Genomic DNA, 24,366 nt, shown 5'->3' on the forward strand with positions numbered 1-24,366 from the left:
TATTATACTCTATTTAACTCTGCAGAAAAGGAGTTCCAAAGGGTGTTCCTTTCCGCTCAAAATACTAACTCTCATAGTTACCCAATACGTTGCTGAGTGATCAATCCGGTCCTGACACTGTTCTTTCAAGGGTCTCTCCCCTGGTCCCTGCTTCTGTCGAGTGTTGGTCCAAGGTTCTCGTTACCTAGGTGGGGTTTCCCCTCCTGGTTTATACTATTCTATAATCTTGCCCATCTCCTTTGACTACACATTTGTCTGTGCCCTGGTGATTGGGTTACTCTAGTTACAATCTGTCCTATTTCCTTGATTACATTTTGTCTGTACCCTGCTGATTAGTATATTCTGTCCCATTGATTACATTTTGTTGGTAATTCATTTTATGTTCAAGGCACCTTAACCTTACTCTCAGGGGTCTTTCCATTTTATGTTGCCATAGCCTGCATATTTCCACAGTTAAAGGGGAAATTGAATGAAGGTGTTCAAAATTATTAAGCATTTTAATAGAGTAAATAAGCAAAAACTGTTTCCACTGGCAGGAGGACTGGTAACCAGAGTACACAGATAGAAGATAATTGGCAAAAGAACCAGGAGGAAGATCGACTATTTTTTTTAAATGCAGTGAGTTATGATGATCTGAGATTCATTGCCGGAAAGCGTGGTGGGATCACATTCAATAGTAACTTTCCAAAGGGAATTGGATGTATATTTCAGAAGTACAATTTTACAGGGCTATGGGGAAGAGCAGGAAGGCAGGACTAATTGGATAGCTCTTTCAAATAGCCAGCACAGGCACGATGGGCTGAATGGCCTCCTTTTGCACTGTATGATTCTATGCGTGACTATAGAATAAACAAAATTTTGTCAGAGCAACAGATGGAACTGCTATCAGGAAGCATTTCTTCACACAAAATGTGCAATTTATACAGGGGGTTGTCTTTTGAAGAAAGGTTGAGCAGGTTGGGGCCTATACTCATTGGAGTTTAGAAGCAGGAGGTGTGATCTTATTGAAACATATAGGATTCTGAGGGGGCTGGATAGGGTAGATGCAGAGAGGATGTTTCCCCTCATGGGGGAATCTAGAACTAGGGGGCATAGTTTCAGAATAAGGGATTGCCCATTTAAAACAGAAATGGAGGAATAATTTCTTCTCAGAGTCGTGAAGCTTTGGAATTCTCTACCCCAGCAAGCTGTGGAGGCTGGGTTATTGAATATACTCAAGGTGGAGATAGACAGATTTGAGTGTGATAAAGGAGTCAAGGGCCAGGGGGAGCAGGCCAGGAAGTGGAGTTGAGGCCAAGGTCAGATTAGCCATGATCTTATCGAGTGGTGGAGCAGACTTGAGGGGCCAAATGGCCAACTCCTGCTCCTATTGTGTTCTTATGGCTGGGTTGGGGCGTGGCGGCAAAGCTCTGGAGACATTCCATAGGCTGTTAGTTGCTGCGATTGATTTGGGGAAGGATGAACGAGATGGGCCGAATGGCCTCCCTGGTCTGTGCTAGTCAATGTGAAAATAATAATATGGACCTTTACCTACCGAAATTGCTTGAAGTATGATAAGGACGTCAATATTTTTGAAGTTGTTGAAAGACAAACAGAAGGTTTACACATTTTATTTGTTATAAGTGATAGCCATATCATTTGTACTGCTTTAGGTATACATGGTAACACCACCACTCTCACTGCAAGTCATGTACAAGAGATCCTGATACTCTCTGCTGCAAGTGGCTGATTTGCTGCTTCAGGTGAAAGAGCATTGCAGTTTGCCTCAAAATTACAGATCCTTCAGTTCCTTCTGAATATTCCAGAGGGTCTCAGCACTCTGTTTCAGCTGGGCCACCTCATCGTCTTTCAGCATTTGGTTGATGACGTCAATCAGACCATCAGCACTCAGGACACAGGGCAGGCTCAGGAAGACCTCATTCTCTATGCCATACATGCCCTGGGGTTAAAGACACAAGATTGCAGTGCATTAGGTACAGGCAGAAAAAAAATTCTTTGCATATACATTTTTCATAGGCAGTCCCTCGAACGAGGATGACTGGCTTTCACAAGAGTTCACAGATGTTTCAATGAAGGACCCGATGTTCCAGTCCTGAACTCCAGGGGTGGAAGATGCCTGTGCGTGGATTTTTTTTTTTTAAACGTGTGGTGACTGTTGCACATCAGCCACCACACGGGTTTGACAGAGCTAGGCCTTTATCCAGTGGCAAGAGTTGAACCAGGCCATCTGGAGACCTGCTCTGCTGCACGGACCTAGTGCGCACACTGATCACAGTGTGGGCAGGCCTATGCTACCCCTGGGCCCGGTACCCTCATTCGCCACACCTTCGCCTGGCCAGACACTCCAGCTCGATTTATAGCTCCGACCTGCTGTGGTGTTCTCACGATGTATATACAGTAAAGCCCATTTAAACACGCATTATTCTCACCAACTAAAAAAGGTACAAGTTGTGTGTTTAACTGATCTGCTTGAATGCTGGTATCCAAGAGACAAATTGACAGCTCGGATGGTGAGCAAAACCATAGGACAGTCCAAAAGAGCCAAGCCCACTCACCAGATTGCACAACCAAGACCTCACTTTCAGAGTCTTAAGGCTGCTGTCACTTCCCTGTCAATTCACAGGAGACACACAGCAGATGGAAGGACCCCTGCAGAGCAAGTGCTTGAAAACAACACCCTCCTCTTAAGAGACAGTCAATGGAGTGCTTTGCTGATCGAAACGGCTGGTAAAAGCACAGAGCTCTGTTCACAAGCACCTCCATGCCTGCACTCCCGGGAACATCAGTTGCTGAGATCAACTGAGACGCCTTCCAATTGAAGGCGTGAAGTATTGGGGGGTAGTTTTTACTTCTGGTGGTAAAATGGGTGATATCAGCTACCCATTGCACACCCCACCTATTTTTCCTGTTGATTAATTAGCCCATCCTGTTAAGATGTCAAAGAACTTAATTATTGAATCATTGTCACTGAATTAATGGCAAAAGAATTGTGAATCTGAAAAAAGTTTACATTTAATCATTAAAGGATGAGTCTATTTGTACTAACTGAAATGCAGCTGTTTCTCTGGTTGGTTCTCCAGACCCATTATGGATTGGTCCCCTTGGAGGATAAGCCACATCCTGATGTTCCTCTGGAATGTGTAACTGGAACCGCCCAGCCCAAGTCCTGAGTGAATTTCCAATTTATAATTCGATCCATTTTGACTTCAGAAGCCAGAGGATAGATCTCCCCAAAAGCCACCAAGTTCCAGCTGAAGTCCATTACCCCAGCACAAGTGCATTTCTCCGCCAGCTGAAGACCCTTACCCAAGTGCAAGACCTTACACCCTCCCCCATAGATGGGGCATTGTGTGCGGATTAACAGATTTATTGGGCGTGAATATTGACAGTATCGTGACTTCTGGATTTCATCTACTCCAACGATATCCCTTATAACACATGCACCAAGCTTGCACGCAGCAGGAGAGAAGATGGATCACATTCTTCCTGAGTTCCCCCTCCCCCCAGCTCCCTCACTGCCCACCTCCACCTCCAGTTCTCTCTCTCTTCCAACCCCCCAGCTCTCACCACCACCACCCCCTTCTCCGGCAAGCTCTCTCTCTTCTCCCCCTCCCTCCCCAAGCGCTCTTTCTCTCCTCCCCCCCACCCCATCCCAAGCTTTCTTGGCCTGCCCCCCCCCCCGCATCCCCCAAGCGCTCTCTCCCTTGGCGCTGTAGGAGGCTCGGTAGATCCATTTGGCTGCTCAGAGGAGACAACGTGGTGTTGGACGCATGTGCAGAAAAGGGTTAACAGGAATTGCGCTGACTGGGGGGGGGGGGGGAGTCGGTGACATTTGTCCTAACTCTCGCTTCTGCGCAAGTGTCAGGTGACGCATGCACAGAAGAGACTTAGTACAAATAGTTACTCCGATCATTAAAAGCTAGTGGACAGGTAGAATAGTTATTTAAAAAAACAAATGGAATGTTGGCATTTATCTCAAGGGCCTGAATACAAAGGGGTGGATGTTATGTTTGTTATATAAAGCTCTGGTCAGACCCACATCTCAAGCACTGCACCTCTGGATGGATATACTGACCTTGGAGCGGGTGCAGTGCAGGTTCACCAGAATGATACCAGGGCTAAAAAGTTTAAATTATGAGAATGGGTTGCATTGACTAAGCATATCATCTCTTGAGTATAGAAGATGATGGGGTCAGCTAATTGAGATGTTTAAGATGATTAAATGAATAGGATGGATAGAGAGAAACTATTACTTCTGGTGGGGGAAGTCCAGACCAAGGGGGCATAATTGTAAAGTTAGAGCTAGGCTGTTCAGGGGTGATACTAGTAAACAGTTCTTGACAAAACACTGTTGAGGCTAGGGGATCAATTGAAAATTTAAAACATTCAATTGATGGGGTATTAAGAGTTATGGAACCAAGGTGGGTAGATGGAGTTAAGATACAGATCAGCCATAATCTAACTAAATGGCCTACTGCTGTTTCTACGTTCCTAGTACGCATGTGGGTTATATTGTATCAAGTAGGGAAAACTTTCTGCTGGAAGCAGATCATTTGGCTGCAACACTCAAACCTCAGCCAAAATATGTGGTCAGATACAAAGTATAAATGTTGAGCTGATCATACTTTTATACAAGTACTCAGAGAGCAGTGGTAAATAGCTCCAAGTACAGTCTGAAGTATGTCTTTGAATCTTAAATACAATGGACACAATTCTGCCTTCATCTTGTGACTGATGGGGGAAATGTCATAATTCTGGTCAAAGTTTGTACCTTTTATTACTTACTTATGAGCTAGTCGTTTTAATCATGCTTTGTGGAGCTTTATATCATCTGGTTGGAAGAAAATCCTGTATGTCTGGGAGGGGTGGGGTCCAGTTTGTCCTTCAGTAAATAATCCACTCGACGATTCTGAATCAAGTCAGTCTACAGCAGGGCATCTCAGATCTGAATATTTCAAGATAGTCCTTCCTCAAGATACACACACAACCATCCTTAGATATTTATACACAACCATTCCTAGAGACACGTAACTGTCCCTGGAGATACGCGTAGTCATTCCTGGGGATGTTGGCGAGTCTGTCCTGCCAATGGATTTGCAGGATCTCCAACATCCCCAGCATTGGATACGCTCAATCAGCACCATTGGGCGGGGCACATTGTCCGCATGCCTGACATGAGACTCCCAAAGCAAACATTCCTCACGGATCTTCGACATGGCAAGCGAGCCCAAGGTGGGCAGAGGAAATGCTTCAAGGACACCCACAAAGTTTCCATGACAAAGTGCAACATCTCCACCGACTTCTGGGAATCCCTGGCCCACGACTGCCCAAAGTGGAGGAAGAGCATCCGGGAGGACGCCGAGCACCTAGAGTCCCATCGCCGAGAACAAGCAGAAACCAAGTGTAGACAGCGGAAGGAGCATGCGTCAACCCAGGCTTCCCGACCACCCTTTCCTTCAACCACTGTCTGCCGTCCCTGTGACAGAGATAGTAGGTCCCGCATTGGATTCCTCAGCCACCTGAGAACTCACTTTTAGAGTGGAAACAAGTCATCCTCGACTCCGAGGGACTGCCGATGATGATGTCATTCTTAGAGATACGCATAGTCATCCCTAATGGCTTAGATAACAGTCAACTATTTTTTTTGCACAAAAGCCATCCATTGTATCCTCAGCCTGAAGAGCTACTGTGATCTCACTAACCCAGTCCCGTGAGGCAGGGTAGATCTCACTGGCTGCTTCTCAGGGTAGGGATTAATCAACAGTACCTCCCAGGCAAAGAGATGCATTTGGCCATTTTCTGTCAATTCTTTAGTTTTATAAGCCCATTGAGATAAGAGTTTAGAAATGGCGTGGTGGATTAAAGCTCACGTACAAGTTACACTTCAAATACTGGTTCAGGTCCTGTAATTTTGAGAATTATCAAAGGGCTGCATCTTATAGTTCTGTGCCCGAGGAGATACAAGTTAAAAGTTCTGCAATCAAATAAAAATCTGATGAATTGAACTTCTGCTATCTAATACTCTGTTTAATAAATCTTATTTGCAGTTTACAGCCCAAGTGTTATGGCCTATTTATTCCCCTGCTGTCTGTGATTCAAGTAAGCCAATTACAGTAGTTCAGTAACATAACTACACTACCGTACCCACTGAACTATCTTTGAAGAAACAGTGCTCGTTAGATTTAAGTTACCTGCTATGGTTTTAGGTTTCCACTAGATATTTCTCCCAGTCCTGTAAGAGGACATTCCTTTCCTTTGAACCAGCATCTGACTATGCATACAATATCCAGTGAGGCCGTCATCCCAAAAATGAAAACAAATGTGGCATGTTGCATGGCGTGACTCTGGTAAGATTAGATCACTAATTTAAAATACTCATGATTTTATACCAATGTATTTTGAAAGGTGTATCATGCCAAATCTGGTGAAAAGATCTGTAAATGCTTGAGAACAGGTGCATATTTAAATACATACCATCATTATCTAGAAGCGCTTGCAATCGGATTTCAGACTGTCAAAATGGTCACAGCATTTATGGTTTCCCCTCACTCGATATGTGCTACATATAATTTTAATGTTTTAAAAAAGCATTGCAGTGTGCCAAAACTGTATTGTTCCACTGATTGCAAATCAGACATCAAGAAACGCCAGAGGTTAAAAGCTACATCTTTGGCTACCTTGGGGGAAAAGATCCTGTGACACATAGTTGGACAAAACGTTCAATTATCAAGTGAGGAAGAGGAGCATTTTGACGTATGTTTTCCCATCATGTGCATTAAACGAGACTCAGTTTAACCAAAGCTTTAAAATATTTCTGAATAATTGATGGTAATTAATTCTGGTTTCATTCCTGCATGCATGTCAACATTCTCCTGTACTCTATTATTTGGCTAATAATACTGCTTTTTCGTGCGTTTACACTTTGTAACGAACCCAGACCAATTTTAATATGTAGTCCTCTTAAACTGTGTATCGATATCAGTTTACTAACACTGAAGAGATAGCAGGAGCCAAGTTGAAATGGATACACAGATTAAAAAGGGCCATGGGTTAAATCCAATACATAATTTATTGAGCCTTTTTTTGTTTGAACAGACCACATAATTGCAGAAGGAGAAAGCACATACTGCATACAACTCCTATTTGTGGGGAAAGGGGTGGAGAACAGGAAATATTGCATGACTGTAGAAAGAAAAGCTTCACTAAAAGCCTCAATTGTGACAAACTACAGTAGTAAAGGAATCATTTCAGCACGATTACCCGCTAACATTTTGACATACACTAAATATGTACGATACAAAATTCAGTATCTAATAGATGGAGATGTCAGTATGGAAATCTCCTTAAGCACCCTCAAAGAGAGTGTTACTTAATTTTCAATAAATCAGGTAATATACAAAATAAATCAATTAGTTAATGCAGTAACATTTCATACCTTCACCATGGTAGATACTGGGTGAACCCTCTTCAGATTTTTCAGCATGGATTCAGTCAATTCAGCGACACTGAGGCCGATAGCCCAGTTAGTGTATCCCTTTAATTTAATCACCTCATAAGCACTAGCAAAGAGCAGAGTTTATATCAGGCATGTTATATATCTGATAACAGGGGGGGGGTGCGATTCTTGTACGTGAAACACAAAGTTAGTATGCAGGTACAGCAAGTAATTAGGAAGGCAAATGGAATGTTGTTGGCCTTTATTGCAAGCGAGATGGAGTATAAATGTAGGGAAGTTTCGCTACAACTGTAGAGGTGAGACCATACCTGGAGTACTGCTTACAGTTTTGGTCTCCTTATTTAAAAGGAGGGATATACTTACATTGGAGGCAGTTCAGAGAAGGTTCACTCGGTTGATTCCGGAGATGAAGGGGTTGTCATATGAAGAAAGGTTGAGCCTATACTCATTGGAGTTTAGAAGAATGTGGTGATCTTATTGAAACATATAGGATTCTGAGGGGGCTGGACAGAGTAGATGCAGAGAGAATGTTTCCCCTCGTGGGGGGAATCTAGAACTAGGAGGCATAGTTTCAGAATAAGGGGTCACACATTTAAAACGGAGATGAGGAAGAATCTCTTCTCTCAGAGGGTTGTGAATCTTTGGAATTCTCTGCCTCAGAGAGCTGTTGAGACTGGGTCATTGAATATATTTGAGGTAGAGATACAGATTTTTGAATGATAGGGCAGTCAGTCAAGGGTTATGGGGAGCAGGCAGGAAAAATGGAGTTGAGGCCAAGATCAGATCAGCCATGTTCTTATTGAATGACTGAGCAGGCTCGAGGGGCAAAATGGCCTACTTCTGCTCATATTTATGTTCTTATGTTCTGAACAGCCTCAATTGAAAATGAGAGAAATTCTTAATACAAGTTTCATTAACAGCACAAACTGGATTCAATGATACTTCACTGCATTATTCAATATATAAAAACACATTGTCTATTCAAGTGACAGGTAGTCTGTACAATCAATAAATGACATTGATATTGTTCGTCATGGTGGATGTTTTTAAATACTTCATTATATATTGTATCAATTGAAGTAAAATATTCAAAACTTGTAGGAGACAAGTTCTCAATATTGCCAGTTTCAGCTGTCAACATTCAGATTACCTCATTACTGTTAGCTAGGTCCTTTTGGACTATTCATAACTCGATGGGCCAAATGGCAGTCTCCTGTGCTGTAAACTTCCACCATTTTTCTATTGAAAATCGGTCATAATGAGTCTAGATATTGAGTAGCATTTTGATCTTCACACTAGCAATACTTAGTCCCTCCCCAATATCTTTACTCATTTCATGAGCTTGACTACATATTCCATAAACAGACTGAGGTCTCTTATGAACGGAAACCTTTATTCTCTGTGGGACCTTGATGTGTGCAAATTGACTGCTACATTTGAGAGAATCAAGAACGTAGGGACATAATCTTAAAAATTATAGCTCATTTAGGAGAGAAATCAGGAAACACTTCTTCCACACAAACAGTAGTAGAAATCTGGGATTCTTTCTCCCAAAAAGCTTTGGATGCTGGGGTACAATTGGAGCTTTCATGACAGAGATCGATAGATGTTTGTTGGGTAAGGGCATTAAGGGATATGGAGCCAAAGGCAGGTAAATGGAGTTGAGGTACAGATCAGCCGTGATCTAACTGAACGTCGGAACAGATTCAAGGGGCTGAATGTTCCTATGTTCTTTACATTACAACAATGACTACATTTCAAAACTACTTAATTAGATGTGAAGCACTTTGGGACATGAACGACGCCATACAAGTACAAGCTCTTAATGTCATATTGTACTAGACTGCATCCTTTAACAAAAAAAAGTTGCTACCATTTGACAGATACTAATAATATTGGTTCCTCAAATACATTTTAAATGTTACTTTCTAAATCTCGCTCATATCCAGACTCATATTTCTGTGTTGCCTGGCTAAAGAGCCATACAATTTCAAGAAACATCTGGACACTGCCATCAGCCAATACATTTCCAACACGGTCTTATGCTGATCATTTCAGAAGACTTCATTTTGTACCTTTCCACCACCATTTTATGGACATCTTTCCAGTTCTCCTTGTCCTGGGCAGTTCCAATAGCAGGGTTCAACTGCTGCAGACCAACTCCTGCCACGTTGACACCACTCCAAACGGGAACTGCAAACGCAAAGCAGCTGAATGTAGACAGTTCTTGTGATGTCACTCCAGAGATCCACTGGCAAAGTGCCACTCAGTTGCAGCATGTGGCAGATTATTCAGTGTCACGTGTTTAAAAAGTATAATGGTACATATTACACGTCACATTCAATGACACAATTCGCTTTGATTTTAATACTTTCATGCAAATGGTAGTTTGCATATCGCATGCTGCCTCCAACTCAAACATCAGAAGTGTTTGGTGAGCAAATGAAAATATGCAGTTAATACGGAACTAATCAACAAAGCACATGCCTTGCACCAAAGCTCAACAACAAACTAACTGTTTTACAGCAATGCCAAATTCACTCCCAAAGCGCCTTAAAAGTTAAATTCATATATTAAATGGCATTAAAGCCACACAGTCAATTTTAAACCAGAGTGGTTTAGGGTGGGAAGGGCAGGGAAAATGCAAAATTGCATTTGTTGGCCTAAATTTTGATGCCCAGGTTTTTTTTTAAATAAACTCCCAGGCCTCACCTGAATGCCTCCTCCAATCAACTGCCCACCCAAAATGGGCAGGTGGATCATAGAGGAAGTTCGAGCAGGTGGGATTTGCCGGCTGGCACCAAAAGGACAACTCACACACAAGCAAGTTGTGGGTAGGTGGCGGCTCTGGGAGGGCCTCACAGGAGGGATGGACATGGTGGGGGGGAGAAAAGAGAGGAAGAAAAAAAAAAAAGAAGAGTCTGGTGCTGGGGAGACCTCAGCTGATAAATAACTCGCTTGGTTTTAACTGCCCACCCGCCCGAATGGTAGGGTTAAAATCGATTCAGTTTGATATAGCTAAAAATGTGCGCGATTTCTGTTACGTGCAGCAATTGATTTAACCATTTAGCCTTACCACTGGAATCTCCGTGTTCACCGAGCACCCACCCATGGCAGCTAGATGGATGGAGACCAAGCTTCTCAGCCATGAGGTACCGGAATCTGGCAGAATCTAAGTTACAGCCACTGCCAATCACGCGGTTCTTTGGGAAACCGCTGATCTTCCAAGTTACGTAAGTCAGAATGTCAACTAGAACCCAGAAAAAACAAAAACACATGAGTGCTTCGAAGTTCAAATGGTTTAATAATTAGAGCACATGCAACAATGTAGCATGATTCAACAAAGCAATTCAACCACAGAGTTAATTAATTATTTTAACTATTCTAATAGGCTATTTCTCTTTGGGGTAGAAACACAATTAGTGATTAGAACTGTGAGCAAGGGAGGAGGTTGTGGAATTTCCCAGTGTGTGTCCTCCCAGTGTGCTGACGGGGAAAATCCCAGGCCCACTCTTGCTAAAGATACATATGGTCAACGTCGGCCTTGGCTCACTCTTACCTCCAAGGCAGAAATCTTGTGGGTTCAAGTCAGGAGGCTGAGGGGTGACCTTATTTGAGGTGTATAATATTATGAGGGGGCGAGATAGAGTGGATAGGAAGGACCTATTTCCCTTAGCAGAGGGGTCAATAACCAGGGGGCATAGATTTAAAGTGATTGGTAGAAGGATTAGAAGGGAGATGAGGGAACATTTCTTCACCCAGAGGGTGGTGGGGGGCTGGAATTCGTTGCCTGAAAGGGTGGCAGAGGCAGAAACCCTCATCACATTTTAAAAGTACTTGGATGTGCACTTAAAGAGCCATAATCTACAGGACTACAGACCTAGTGCTGGAAGGAGGGATTCGGCAGAGTAGCTCTTTTTCAACCGGCACAGGCATGATGGGCCAAATGGCCGTCTTCTGTGTCATAATTTTTCTCTGATTCTATTCCAAGTCCCACTCCTGAAACTTGGGTACAAAATTTAGACTGGTGCACTTCTGAGGGAGTGCCGCAATGTCAGTGGATGAGATGTTAAACCGATGTCTTGAATGTAAAAGATCCCAACTATTCGGAAGAAAAATAGGGGAGTTCTCCCCAGTGTCCTGGCCAACATTTATCCACAACCAAAATCACTAAAAACAGATTATCTGGTTACTTATCGGATTGCTGTTTGTGGGATCTTGCTACGTGCAATTTGCCTGCTGTGTTTCCTTACATTACAACAGTAACTACACTTCAAAAAGTGGCGGTGAAGCACTCTGCGATGTCCTGAAAGATGTTATTTAAATGCAAGTCCTTCCGGTCTTATATAAAAGTAGTTCTTGTTGAAGGTTATAGCTGCCAGACTTGGAAGAAAATTTGCCAGTAAAAATTTGCCAGTCACCTGGATTGGAAACCACAATGATCGTGCAGTTGGGGCTGTATTTTACAATCTGGGGGATGATGAATTTGAAGATGTTCACATTTCTCTGGACCAGATTCAGTCGGCTCTCACCCTCCTGTTGACGTGCTCCAGCAGTAACAACCACTATCCGAGAATTAGCAGTTATTCCATAATCTGTACAAACGGGAAATCAGACAGTTACATTACAAGAGCAAGGCCTGGCCAATAAGAACCTAAGAAATAGGAGCAAGTGTAGGCCATTTTGTCCCTTGAGCCTGCTCCACCATTCAATAAGATCGTGGCTGATCTGATCTTGGCAACTCCACTTCCCTGCCCACTCCCCATAACCCTTGACTCCCTTATTGTTCAACAATATAAAAAATGGACGACAATTTTCAAAGTTAATGCACATGACTTTTAAAACCCTTGGTCCCTGCACTTCAGAACACCCCAAAAAATAGCAAATTATTTCTTGCCATTCATATGATAGCACAAAGACTCGAGCTACCTTTGTCAGCCACAATCTTCGGAGTTTTGAGGAACAGGCTACCATGAAGAAGATCCATCATTTCGCCTTTCAGTTTGTCTTCCAGAACGTCAACCAAGGCAATATCATCGGTAAGTTCCTGAGAATAGAAGTGGAGCCTTATTATAATGGTGTCCTCTCCCCACCCCAACATGGACAGCTTAGGTATTGGGAACAGTGTCCAACAGAAATGTTTTAGTATGTCAGAAAACCCACCACTGCCCCCATTATATTAATCACTCCATTCATAGCAAACTCCCAAAGATTTGCAATGAGAGGCAAGCTTAGTCCAAGATAATATCTGTTTCTATTAGAAATTGAATGTTCTACAAGGCCCTTTCTCAAAAAAGGCAATAAATATTAGCTGGGAATTAAGTTACTGAAGGACTTATATTATGTGGAGAAACTAGAGAAGCTGGGATTGTTCTCCTTAGAGCAGAGAATTATTAGAGGCATTCAAAATTTTGAGGAGAAATGGTAATCAGAAGACACAGATTTAAGATATTTCGCAAAAGAACCAGAGGAGAGGAGAGATTTTTTTTTGAAAACACGAGTGGTTATGATCTGTGATGCACTGCCTGATTCAATACAGGTGCAGCGTCAAGAATCCGGAATGTTCCAGAATCCGGACACGACAACCCTGCCGACCTCAGGGATCCGCCGCTGCCCAACCTCGGGCCTCGCCTCGGACAACCTCCTTCCTCCTTGACAGGACCCGACGGCCCGAATAGCTCCTCGGCGGGAATTCCCCACCACCCCTTCCTTCTGACATTCCAAAATCCGGAAATACCTGAACCCGAGTTCAGGTGTTTCTGTATTTGTGACGTCAGAAAGCAAATCGTAAGTCTGGAAAAGCCCGGAATACGGAATGGCCTCGGTCCCGAGGATTCCGGATTTTAAGTGCTGCACTGTATTCACTTTCGAAAGAGTGGGGGATTGGGACTAATTGGATAGCTCTTTCAAAGAGCTGGTGGGCCAAATGGCCTCCTCCTGTTTTGTGTGAGCCTAAAATTTGGAATCCTCTGAATTAGATTTTATCCCAGTGTAGAAGTATATTTGCTGAAATGCTGAGGACCGCAGATTTGTAACCATCAGATTATCGGGTTAACACAGTGCAAAGATAAATCCTTCTCCAATTCAGATGCTGCACCATGCCTTAGATCAGTGCTGTAAGATTCAATGATTCTATGATAGAAACTACATTAAAGAAAAAAAAGAGGGCTCGAGGGCCCAAACTTACTCTCAGGAGAATGCTGACAGCACAGGCCATCCCAACCTGGCCCACACCCACAACAGTGACCTTATTTCTTGAAGCATTAGATCGCTCTTGACAGACTGGCGTGATAAGTTTCTGCTGTACAGTTGCCATGTTGTCCTACTAGATTAAAAAAATGATTTGTTGAAACATTGAAAATAAAACATTTGTTGAGATATTAAAAACAAAAGTAAATAGCCACCTCCTATGACTAAGTGCTGTTGAGGGTTTAACTGAGGAATGTTGTTAACCACGACGCCAGTTTAAAAAAAAAACTAGACCAAACCGCACATAGACTTTCTCTGCTGGAAAATAGCCTGCAGCACAACTACAGAGACACCTTTATAGTGCTAGGAAGGCAGCTTGCAATGGTGCTTAAGCCACCGTTAAACAGGCTAAAATACACACCGTTACAAAGTATTGCATTTTTTATTCTGCTCACCGAGGATGTCTACGATGGAGACCAGAGAATGGAATTCTTCCATTGCAGGAGCTAGGTGTCAGCATGAAACATTCCCCAGGTGAGGGCCAGGTGCAGAACAGTCAGGTTGCTACATTGCAACAGTGACTACCTTTCAAAAAGTACTTCATTGGCTGTAAAGTACGTTGGGACATCCTGAGGTCGTGAAAGGCGCTATAGAAATGCAAGATCTTTCTTTATCAGTTTAAAATAGAACTGCAAACGTGCAATACCCGATATGGGAAAATGGAAAAACTTTCAACACTGCACCTCGTCCCGAGGAGCACAAATACTCAAAACTGTAGGGTTAAGCATGGTTTTGTATATGGTGGTCTTGTAAGCACATCATAGTTTAGCTCAAGCTTTCTAGTACTGTTGTGAAGAGGTGCTACACAAATGGGCTAGTCTGATGTAGCACAAGAATGCCGTTAACCCTACAAGCCACTTTTAAAGCTCCATCTACTCTGTCCCAGCTAGGGGAGCACTCACCAGGGTGACATAGATGCCCCATTTGCCACACCGTCCACCATGAGAGCAAGATCGTTCTTTGCTGTGGGCTTCGGCCTCCTTAGGAACCAGATTGAGAATGGCCCAACACCTTTCACATAAGACCCTCACAGCCAGCACACACACACACACACACACACACCGGACTTTTATCCCATCGGTCAGAGCTGGAATTGAAAACAAGTCCACGAGGTGAACTGTCCAGTACTCCCGGCGAGTTTGCTTTTCAAAAAGAACCTAGAAGGGTGTATTTTGTAAGCATGGAGTTATTCATTGCACCCACACACTACTTTTAACACAAGCAGTGGCCGCTTGTTCATTTTTGGCACTGAAACTTGGCTACATTCAAATGACCTTGCAGAAAAGTCAGTCTCTGTATAAACTCACAACAAAAGCTGCAACAAAGTCAAATGTCAGAACAGATGTAGTATTGAGTGACTGAAATCAGCCTATTTTCAGATACCCCAAACCAACACAAAAACAACTCGAATTCATTCACACTTTTGTTACCCCCAGGCTCAACTATTCCAATGTTCTTCTGGCTGGTCTCCCTCGGAGGGATTTGAACATAAGAAACAGGAGCAGGATTGGTCACTTGGCCCCCCCGAGCCTGCTCAGTCATTCAACAAGATCATGGCTGATCTGATCCACTTCCCTGCCTGCTCCCCATAACCCTTGACCCCCTTATCACTCAAAAATCTGTCTATCTCCACCTTAAATATATTCAATGACCCAGCCTCCACAGCTCTCTGGGGCAATGAATTCCAAAGATTCATGACCCTCAGAAGAAATTCCTCCTCATCTCAGTTTTAAATGGGCACCCCTTTATTCTGAGACTGTACCCCCTAGTTCTATATTCCCCCACAAGGGGAAACACCCTCTCTGCATCTACCCAGTCACGTCAATGAGAATTGGTAACCGACAGTTAATGCACGTAATTTTTCACCCTACATAGACTTGAGCTCATCCAAAACCCTGCTGCCCATATCCAAACTCGCACCAAGTCCCGTTCACCCATCGCCCCTGTGCTCATTGACCTACACTGGCTCCCGATGCAGCAACACCTCAACTTAAAAATTCTCACCCATGTTTTCAAATCACTCCTCGGCCTCGCCCCGCCCTATCTCTGTAACCTCCAGCCCTACAACCCTCCGAGAACTCCAATTCTGGCCTCTTGTGCACCCCTGACATTCCTTCGCCTCACCATTGAATGCTTGCAGATGCCTCGGGCCCCAAGCTCTAGAATTACCTCCCTCAACCTCTCCTCCTTTAAGTTACTCCTTAAAACCTACCTCTTTGACCGAGCTTTTAGTCATCTGTTACAATATCTCCTTATGTGGTTCGGTCTCAACTTTTTTTGGGCTGATTACGCTGAAGCGCCTTGGGACATTTTACTACATTAAAAAGGCACTATATAAACGCAAGTTGGAATTGTCTGAAGAACATTCCCAAATATTAACCTTCTGTGAAATGCGAAAGCAAAATAATTAACTACACAGACACTGAAGTTTGGAACTGTCCTTATATTTTTCCAAATTTAGGCCAAAATCTTTTGAGAATTTAGTGAAAACTGACGACTGAGAAGTTACTCAGATTTCAGCAAGGGAATCGCTCATACCTTGCAGTGTAATGGAATAACGACATGCCGTTAGGAAGGGCCTCTTGAAAGAGCAACTGTGTCCCACAAGGTGACATTCAGCGCGACTGAGCGGGTGACTGTTATTGTTCAAGCACGAGTGGTTTGGATCCTTGCCATTAATCGCACCTGTTCATTTCCAAACTCATTTTAAATTCATGCACAAGTTATAATCGTAATCTAATGTAATTTAAAGCCTTTTAAGTGGATTTTTAAAAAATAAATTAATGCGCCCAACTTTCGCACTTCCCCGACGCTGCAAGAAAACACAAAGATGGCATACCACAAGCTGAACACAATGCACGATTCAAGTCAAGCCGAGAGGCTTGGAGCGATGGGGGGGAAACGTGAAAAGCGACACGTGGAAGTTAATGCAGAGTGCAATGAAAATAAGTATCAAAATGATCTCCAACTTATTTATATTGGCTCTGCACTTTTCTCTCCCTCGATTGTTTGTGAGTTACAAACCGCCTGTAACTGACAGTTTCTCTTTGTCCTCGCCCCTTATTCAAGCTGAGGATTAATCGCCTGAAGTGCCAGAGTTTTCAGACTGGGAAGCCAAACAGAGCCAAGGACACGCAATCACCCATCAAATACCAATATTCCCGCACGAATGTTGCAGGCTAATTCCCCATCCTTGAATTGCAAGTTTCAGATTGCCGCAAACTTTTAAAAGACAGAGAAACTTTGGAATATCTCGTCCATCCGTAAATTTGCACTTAAAATCGTGGCTTTTATATATAAAAAAAACATGCCACACGTGGTGCCACGTTACCAAGACGAGGCAAGTTTAGAATCTAGTTTGAGCAAAAAAATTAAAATGAACAGCGTCAACACAAGAGCTGCAAAATGCACTTAAAAAAAAAGTCAAAGTGAGTTGCAATATTTGAGTAGAGGCACATACCAGGGATCTGCAATTCCTTGCCTCTCTGCTGCTGTATCTGACCCTTATGTGCGTTCCTTCTCCTGCTGTTGGACGAAATTAACTTCTTGTACCTCCTTGTTACATGTGACTGGCCGGGCACGTCACAATGACTCAAAGGAAGCCAGCGCCAACCCTCCTCCGACAGACTGTGTTGGTTGGCGAAAAGTGCCTTCCTTCATCCAAGTGAATTGGGACTTATTGCAAACGAATGTTCTTTTTGACATCAGCCGCTTGCTACTTATTTGGGATTTCAATCACAACTTTTGACATTGGTGAATGTCACTGTTCAGAGATTGTTTCTCTCTTTTGCTTTAACAAGAGGGGGTCTGTTTGTTTTTCGTACCCACATATTTGCGGAGGTGGGAGATCTTTTTTTAAAACCAGTTCATCTCCACCACACAGCAACACATAACCACACGCCCCCTCGTAAAATTGCCTGCAACCCCGGATGTTTTCCCTGCAATAGCACATATTGCAGGTTAGTTAATGAAAACTAAGAATTCCAGTTTTAATTTGAACGAATCAGTCTAATTTGGGGGAGGAGAGAGATTCTTGAGAGAGAGATCCTTCCCCTCAGTGACATTGATCGACAGATTCTCACTTCCCCCGCCATCGATGGTGTGTGCCATAATTAGATGTTTCAAAATGTGTTTCTCTTACATATTCAATTTAACTTTTTCCCCTCTGCTTATGGATTGCAAACTCTCCAAACTGTAAACTTTTGTGCTCAAGGATTTTACAATCTCCATGCAATTAACAAAGTATAATTCTGTTAATATGTTAATGAAGTAACTAAGAATGGTTATATATTAGATCCTGTGTTCAGTAGTGAGCCAGAGCAGATAAGAAGTAAAAGTAGGGGACCATCTAGGCAATAGTGACCATAATATAATATGCTTTAAGATGATAATTGAGAAGGATATAAGTATGATGAAAACCAGGGTAATAGATTGGAGAAATGCTGGTTTTGAGGGGCTGAGAATAGAACTTGGGAAAATAAAATGGGCAACAATATTGGAAAAAAACAATGCAGAGCAGCAATGGGAAACATTTAAAATGGTGTTCAACAGAGTGCCGGAACAATATATTCTGCTAAAAGGAAAGAACAAACTAAACACTAATAAGACTCCATGGATGAATACAGCTATAAGGGAACATTGAAGGTAAGGAAAGAGGCATACATTAAGTACATCGATAGCAGTGGAGTGCACGATAAGGGAGAATATGAAAAAATTAGGAGAGAAGTCAAAAAACCAATTAGTAAGGCAAAAAAGGAACTATGAAATTAAATTATCAAGGAACATAAAACAAAATAGTAAAATATTTTACAGGCACATCAATAAAAACAGGAAGGTTGGGATGGGAATAGGGCCATTAATGGATAAGCAGGATAATACCACAGGTAACGATCGAAAGATGGCAGAAATATTAAATTATTATTTTGCCTCAATATCGAAGATGATGCTCAACTATTGGAATGTAATAGTGTTACTAAAAAAATTATTAATATTAACATAGATAAATATATTGGGCCAAAATTTGCGGTGGGTATGATGACGTATTTCGTCATACTGCCTTTGAAATGGACCGCAAGTTCGGAATTTCCACATGCGCTTGCACTAAATCCCAAACTTACAATCTTTCAAGTTAGAACTTGACAGATCATCCCCTCTGCCTTGGAAATCCCAATTTCTGTTGCAGAGTTGCTCACCAACTGCCCAGCAATTAAGTACATAAGTTTTATGGCACAGAGCTTGATTGCATCAGCGTAAGAGGATTAGATAGAGACAGTTAAGCATTCTGTTAGCTCCGGAACGTGAAGTAATGAATTGCAAATCTGTCCAAAACATCTCCAATGATGAATGTACGGATTTCTCAGATCCAGGCTACTAACGCAATCATATTACTATAACATCAGTGCAGATTATTTTAATATCAGCGAAGAACTCTGTAATCACTATTTCTGTGTTTTTACAACAACTAATCCCACATTTTCAGATATTTGTTAGAGCTCTGTCATATTTATGTGCGAGAGAGAACTTTGGAACAATTTGTTCTCCTAGTCCTAATAATTATTCTGTAAATACATCCAAAGTGAGAGACACAGAGCAGCATATTTTTAACTTGCGGTCAGTTTTGGGCCATTAACTTCTCTGTCTATAACCTGCTCTTCAATGACAAGAAGTGTAGTAGCAAACTCAGCACTTCCACTAATTGGACCACCAGGCCCACGTGATCCCAGGAACGATTCCATACACACTACGCCCCTGGGATCTGTCGGCCAATACACTGCCTTTGTAAATACAGTGTCACAGAGCAAGTTGGCGAAGGAGGGTCCTCATCAGGTCCCCATCGTATTCTCATCATCATCATCATCATAGGCAGTCGCTCGGACTCGAGGAAGACTTGCTTCCACTCTTAAAATGAGTCCTTAGGTGGCTGAACAGTCCAATACGAGAACCACAGTCCCTGTCACAGGTGGGACAGACAGTCGTTGAAGGAAAGGGTGAGTGGGACAGGTTTGCCACACGTTCCTTTCGCTGCCTGCGCTTGCTTTCTGCACGCTCTCGGCGATGAGACTCGAGATGCTCAGCAATTCCTCCACTGAGAGCAGTCTTTGGCCAGAGACTCCCAGGTGTCGGTGGGGATGTGGCACTTTATCAGGGAGGCTTTGATGGTGTCCTTGTAATGTTTCCTCTGCCCACCTTTGGCTCGCTTGCCGTGAAGGAGTTCCGAGTAGAGTGCTTGCTTTGGGAGACTTGTGTCTGGCATGTGAACAATGTGGCCCACCCAGCGGAGCTGATCAAGTGTGTTCAGCGCTTCAATGCTGGGAATGTTGGCCTGGCTGAGGACGCTAATGTTGGTGCATCTGTCCTCCTAGGAGATTTGTAGGATCTTGCGGAGGCATCGTTGGTGGTATTTCTCCAGTGACTTGAAGTGTCTACTGTACATGGTCCATGTCGTTTTATATTCAGATGCCAGCGGCGTCCTCCGTAGATACATCACTGACCACAAAATCTGCCCCATTGTTTTAGAGAGAATTAGGACCAGATGATAGCCACGCGAGGGTCCTCAGGGAGATGGGACATGTGCTGTGAGAGCCCCTAGACTGTATTGTTAATAACTCACTTAACTCTAGAATGGTTCCCGCAGACTGGAAGGAGGCTAATGTAGTCCCCCATCTTTAAAAGAGGTGACAAGACAGACCCGGGTAACTATAGACCCATCAGTTTGACATCAGTAATAGGTAAGATACTTGAGGGAATCATTTGGTATGCAAGATATGAATGTTTGGATAGAGAGGGACATATTAGGGACACCCAACATGACTTTATAAAAAGGAGATCTTGTGTTAAAATTCGAATAGTATCCTTTGAAGAAGTTACAAAGTTGGTAGATGAGGGAATCCCAGTAGACATCGTTTATGGACTTTGCAAAAAGCTTTTGATAAGGTACTGCACAAGATCTCTACAAGATCGACGCCTCTGGTTTTAGTGGTAATATATTGAGCTGGATTCAGAACAAGCTGGTAGGACGTAGACCAAAAGTAGTTACAGATGGATTTGGATCTGTTTGGAGGCCAGTCACCAGCAGGTGTCCCGCAGGGATCGGTGCTGGGACCTCCGTTGCTTTTCACTATTTTTATCAATGATCTGGATGCAGGTGTTGGGGACACGATCTGAAAATTTGCAGCTGATACCAAGATCTGTGTCAGTGTAGGGACTGTAGACAATGCTCGCCTGCTTCAGGATGATCTTAATTTGTTGGGAGATTGGGCTCAACACTGGAAAATGATGCATAATTTGGATAAGTGCCATGTTATGCATGTGGGCAGGGCAAATGCTCAACTTACAGGGAAAAGCATTAACGATAGTGGAGAAAGAGAGAGATTTGAGCATTCTAGTGCATACATCTCTAAAGATACATGAACATTGCTGTGAGCTAGAGTAAATAGGGCAATTGAGTACAAGATGAGGCATACTATTTTGTCCTTGTACAAGACCTTGGTCAGGTCACACTTGGAATACTGTGTCCAGTTTGGTCTCCTCACATGGTGGGTGATATTGAGGCTCTGGAAAGGGAGCAGAGGAGGGCCACTAGACTAATTCCCAGTTTACAGTATTTTAGTTATCAAGATAGGCTAAACAAGTTGGGACTCTACATTTTAGAGAAGCGTAGATTTAAGGGTGATCTGATTGAGGTTTATAAGATAATGAAGGGAATTCATTGTTTTCCAGTTGACAGTTTTTCCCAATTAAATAGGTTAGACAGGACCAGGGCTCACAAATTTAAGTTGTATAGGGCTAGATCGAGGTTAGATGTCAGGAGGTGGTTCTTTTCCCAGAGAATAGTAGACCCCTGGAACAAGCTGCCCTCTGATGTGGTGGATGCAGACTCACTGAATTCCTTCAAGCGAAAGCTGGACCTGTTTCTACCTCTTACATCAGGGAGGTGCTGTAGGGAATTCAGGGCCAGAGTGATCTCCTGGACTAGTTTCGATTGCCTAGGAATTTCCTAGAGGGAGACAGAGGGAATTGTCCCAATGCCAGATGAATATGCAAAACCTGCTCCTGCTGCAGTCGACGGGGGTCGATGTCGCGGAGGAACTCGAAGAAGTGAAGGGCCAGCAAGCCTCGCTCTTTGCCTCAGAGTCCTCCAAGATCATCTACCGCTCCAGAGTCCGCTCCGTCGAGCAGGATGAGACGTGTTCGCGTTTCTTCTTCCAAAAGGTACACAGTGGGAGCTCTGTGATCACCAACCTAAAGGAAGAAGATGGTTCTGTGACGTCTTCACAGCCTGACATGCAGAGGATCAGCAAATCCTTCTATGCCAGGCTGTACAACGTAAAGCCCACAGACCGCGCGGCCTCCCAGTCTTTCCTGTCGTCTATTTCGGAGGTCTTAGACAACAGCAAGTGGGAGAGTCTGGACCACCCGCTAACTCTAGATGAGCTGACAAAGGCCGTCCGGTCCTTCGAGACGAATAAAACTCCCGGAAGCGACGGCTTACCGGTCGTGTTGTACTCGGTTCTGTGGGACTGAATAGGCCCAGACCTGCTGGAAGTTTACGGAAGTATGCTTCTGGCCGGCAGCATGTCAGAATCGATGAGGAAAGGCATCATCACCCTCATCTACAAGCAGAAGGGGGAGAGGGAGGAAATCAAAAACTGGCGGCCCATTTCGCTGCTCAATGTGGACTACAAGATCCTGTCAAAGGTCATCGCCAACAGGGTCAAGTCTGCTCTTGAGCTGGTGATTCACCCGGACCAGACCTGCGCTGTCCCCGGCAGGAAGATCTCTGATAGCCTCGCGCTACTCAGAGATACGATCGCCTACAGGCGGGACAGGAGGGTGGACACCTGCTTAATCAGCTTAGACCAGGAGAAAGCCTTTGACAGGATATCGCACACGTACCACGCACACGTGCTCTCCAAAATGGGGTTTGGGGAGGGTATCCGCAATTGGATCAAACTGCTCTACATAGACATCAGTAGTGTAGTTCTAATCAACGGGTGGGAAACTCAAAGCTTTCCAATCAGATCTGGAGTCAGGCAGGGCTGTCCTCTCTCATCTGTCTTGTTTGTGTGTTGTATCGAATTCTTTGCCGAGTCCATCAGGAAGGATGCAGGCATTAGAGGGGTGATGATCCCAGGCAGCGGAGGCACTCAGGTCAAGACCTCCCTGTACATAGATGACGTCGCCGTCTTTTGCTCGGATCCGCAATCTGCGACCAGTTTGAACCGGCCTCGGGACAAAGGTCAATCGCAGCAAAAGCGAGGCCATGTTCTTTGGAAACTGGACCAACCGAGCATCCATTCCTTTCACCGTCAAGCCAGACTTCCTGAAGGTGTTGGGAATATGGTTCGGAGTGGACGGGGCGTGCGCCAAAAACTGGGACGAGCGTATCGCCAAGGTCAAACAAAAACTGGCATTGTGGGAGCAGCGCTCCCTTTCCATTACAAGCAAGAACCTGGTCATCAGGAGTGAGGTGCTCTCGGTGTTGTACGTGGCGCAGGTCTGGCTCATCTCACGCTCCTGTGCTGCGGCAGTCATCCGGGCCGTCTTCCACTTTGTCTGGAGGTCCAAAATGGACCGTGTCCGCAGAGACACGATGTGCAGATCTCTGGACAGTGGAGGAAAGGACGTTCCGAATGTGGCCCTCATCCTGATGGCCACCTTTGTGTGCAGCTGTATCAAGCTGTGCATAGACCCCCAGTACGCAAACACCAAGTGTCACTACGTGCTGAGGTTCTACCTGTCCCTGGTGTTGCGAAGGATGGATCTGGCCACGCTGCTGCGAAATGCCCCCACCAGCTGAACCATGCCTGCCCACCTGTCCTTCGTGGAAAAGTTTTTCACAAAAAAACCCTTTGACCACAAGGCCATAAAACAGTGGTCAGCACGTAAGGTCCTGGACGCCCTACGAAAGAAGGAGATGGTGGACCCTGTCGGGTGGTTCCCTGAGCGGACTGTCGAACTTGTTTGGCAGAACGTCTCATCGGCAGAGCTTTCACACAAGCACCAAGAAGTAGCTTGGTTGGCGGTGAGGAGGGCCCTACCCGTCAGAGCGTTCATGCACAGCCGACGCGTTAGCAGCATGGCACGGTGCCCCCGAGCCGGCTGCGGGGCGGACGAGACTGTCACCCATCTCCTTCAGGATTGCGCCTTTGCAAGGCAGGTCTGGAAAGAGATGCAGTAGTTGCTGTCGAGGTTCATCCCAAGCAGCTCCGTAACACAGGACTCTGTGCTCTACGGGTTGTTCCCAGGGACACACACCGAGACAGACATCACCTGCTGCTGGAGGGCCATCAACTCGGTCAAAGACGCTCTTTGGTCTTGCCGAAACTTGCTGGTTTTCCAGAACAAGGAGATGTCCACGTCTGCGTGTTGCAGACTGGCGCAATCCAAGATCCAGGATTACGTGCTGAGGGACGCACTTAAAATTGGTGCAGTCGCCGCAAAGGCACAGTGGGGAAGGGCCACAGTTTAAAGCCCTTCTGCCACGGAAAACCCGGGGGCAGGAATCAGTACAAACCTCCCCCCCTTGGGCTGTATTTGTAATTTACTTTTTGTGTACATAGAGCACCAAATCTGTAAACACCAATGTCGTGCCATGTACAATGCAAGGTCTGTTGCGAAATGCATGTTGAAAAGAAAAATGTAAATGTACTGTCACCCAT

At 44.2% G+C, this 24,366-nt stretch overlaps 1 protein-coding gene across 2 annotated transcripts; it reads right to left on the reverse strand.

Moving 5' to 3' along the window:
- Window positions 1–1,594: 1,594 nt before the first annotated feature.
- On the reverse strand, window positions 1,595–17,272 carry ldhba (lactate dehydrogenase Ba). Of its 2 annotated transcripts, none has more exons than XM_070897594.1 (8): window positions 17,166–17,272; window positions 13,644–13,781; window positions 12,386–12,503; window positions 11,878–12,051; window positions 10,533–10,706; window positions 9,532–9,649; window positions 7,436–7,559; window positions 1,595–1,939 (listed from the first exon to the last, which is right to left on the reverse strand). In XM_070897594.1, exons 2-8 carry the CDS (start codon window positions 13,770–13,772, stop codon window positions 1,772–1,774), a joined length of 1,005 nt encoding a protein of 334 aa, XP_070753695.1. In that variant the 5' UTR covers window positions 13,773–13,781; window positions 17,166–17,272; the 3' UTR covers window positions 1,595–1,771. The 2 variants fall into 2 exon arrangements, with proteins under 2 accessions (XP_070753695.1, XP_070753696.1); XM_070897595.1 differs by having other exon boundaries at window positions 13,644–13,778; window positions 17,166–17,268.
- Window positions 17,273–24,366: the final 7,094 nt, after the last annotated feature.

The sequence above is a fragment of the Pristiophorus japonicus genome, chromosome 13, assembly GCF_044704955.1.
Source record: "Pristiophorus japonicus isolate sPriJap1 chromosome 13, sPriJap1.hap1, whole genome shotgun sequence".
Classification (NCBI taxonomy): domain Eukaryota; kingdom Metazoa; phylum Chordata; class Chondrichthyes; family Pristiophoridae; genus Pristiophorus; species Pristiophorus japonicus.